This window comes from Antrostomus carolinensis, unplaced genomic scaffold, assembly GCF_000700745.2.
Source record: "Antrostomus carolinensis isolate BGI_N321 unplaced genomic scaffold, ASM70074v2 scaffold29983, whole genome shotgun sequence".
Taxonomy (NCBI): domain Eukaryota; kingdom Metazoa; phylum Chordata; class Aves; order Caprimulgiformes; family Caprimulgidae; genus Antrostomus; species Antrostomus carolinensis.
Window position 1 is genome coordinate 6557 of NW_010303615.1, and position 1888 is coordinate 8444.

General features: G+C 50.7%; 1 protein-coding gene across 1 annotated transcript; it reads right to left on the reverse strand.

Moving 5' to 3' along the window:
• Nucleotides 1-280: 280 nt before the first annotated feature.
• On the reverse strand, nt 281-1885 carry NAIF1 (nuclear apoptosis inducing factor 1; the record flags this gene model as incomplete). The annotated part of the gene is made up of 2 exons (XM_010164171.2): nt 281-1056; nt 1705-1885. Coding segments are annotated over 2 exons (645 nt in total), but the record flags the coding sequence as incomplete, so codon positions are not given.
• Nucleotides 1886-1888: the final 3 nt, after the last annotated feature.

Consider the following 1888-nt stretch of genomic DNA (forward strand, 5'->3'; position numbering starts at 1 on the left):
TGTGGGTGGGATTTAGGCTGCATGTAGGCTTGGTGCTGGTCTGCAGGGGCTCCCAGAGCCGTATCCATCACTTGGTGCAGAGAGAAGGTTGTGCCACGTTTCCAGTAAAGGCTTTCAGCCAGAGATGGAAATGCATTCACCACCCTGTGCTACTGTTTATGATAACTGTACCTTGGCAGCTGCAGTACTGAGATATCACAACAAGACTCTCCATGTCAGAAGTCAGTTAAAGGCTATAAATCTCGAGAGAGAGAAAGAGAGAGGAGTCATACTTAGGAAAGTTTTTTCCAAACAGAAATAAAAAAATAACTGTCTTTTTTTTTTTTCTTTTTTTTTAAATAAATCTATTGTTTGAGAAACTAAAGCAACCAATGTTAAGTTCCTGGTTTATTACACATCCTGCTACAGCTCTGTATGATGAGTCTGAAAAGGCAGATTAGCATGAGGTGAACAGAGAAAGAAAGCTGGGTAGGCTCAGCAAGACTCCAAGGCAAAGCCATTTCATTAAGGAGAGCTAGTGCCCCTTGTTCCCTGTGTCCACTGACAGCACGGGCAGGTTTTTACCAAGAAAGACATCCCATCTCTGTTTCTTTCACTGGATCATGCCATCCTGCTGCCCAGTCTGGCTGGAGTCAGCGGTGACCGATGGGCTGGGTGTATTGCTCTGCAAAAATCGACGGAAGTCCTTAATCATGGGGCGGAGAACCTGGATGAGGGCACTGAGTGCCGCCTGCGTCCCTTCCATGGCTTGTGCCTGTCGTTCCTGGGCGCATGCCTGCACCTCCTGAGAGCGACGAATCATCTGCAGCAAGTCATTCTGCTGCTCCAGGTGCTGGGCAATCTCCTTCACGTGCAAGTTGGTCACTCGCTGCTCCTGCAAGAGCTTGGCTGAGTTCAGAGCAATTCGGCTTTTCAGCTCCTGGGGTTTCGCAGACACCTCGTGTTGATGTGCCATCATCTCCAAGGGCGCTTCAGCGGTGACTGTGGTGGGGGCTTCTGTTGTGCAGTACTCCACGACTCCGTCCTCCAGACTGTGGTAGGTTGTCTCTGCAGGAACTGAGAACAAAGGACAGAAAGGGGGTAAGCAGTAGCTGCAATACAGGGATTTTTATCTACAGGACTATTCAGTGAATATTACAGGAATACTGCCTGTTCAGTGAGATAACATACAGTGCACAGCAATGCACAAAATGACCTGTTTAATCTACTCCACCCTCACATGAGCTTCCTTCTAGGCTGTACAGTCCAAAGAAATAGGGAATGCCTTATCTGTCTAGACAAAATAATTTCTCAACCTCCAGAACAATCTTTACAAGCAGCATTGACCAACTGACATGAGAGCAAAGATGTGACCCAGAATGGCACGGTCAGAAGGACAACTGCTCTTTGGGGCAGACTGGGAAACCAGCTATGGAGATGTTTCTTCCCCAGAGAGGGGGACTGGATAACCTGCAAGGATACTGGCTTCCCTTGTTCTTAAGGCCAAGCCCAGCTATCCAAGCTGACTTTCAGCACACACGTATCTTGCAGCTGCTCCCCTACAGCACGAGGCCATATGGGGAACGGCATTTTCAACACAGGGGTTTCTTTTTGCCGGGGCTTTGCCCGCACAGTGCCCAGGGCCTCCTCGTAGGTGGGTGTCAGGGCCCCCCTGTATGACCTTCCAGTCCAGCACAGAGCATCTTCAGCAGGCGCAGCACTCACTCTGGGTCAGGGTGACCGTGGTGGCTGACGCGGTGATGGGTATCTCGGTCCCATCACCTGTGCTGCAGTCCCCACTTGGCAAACTGATGATGGTGGCTTCTCCCAGCAGGTTGCAGATGCGCTGCTGCATCGGGGTGAGGATAACCGGGGCGGTCGTGGCGCCCGTCGGGTCTTCGCTCTCCGT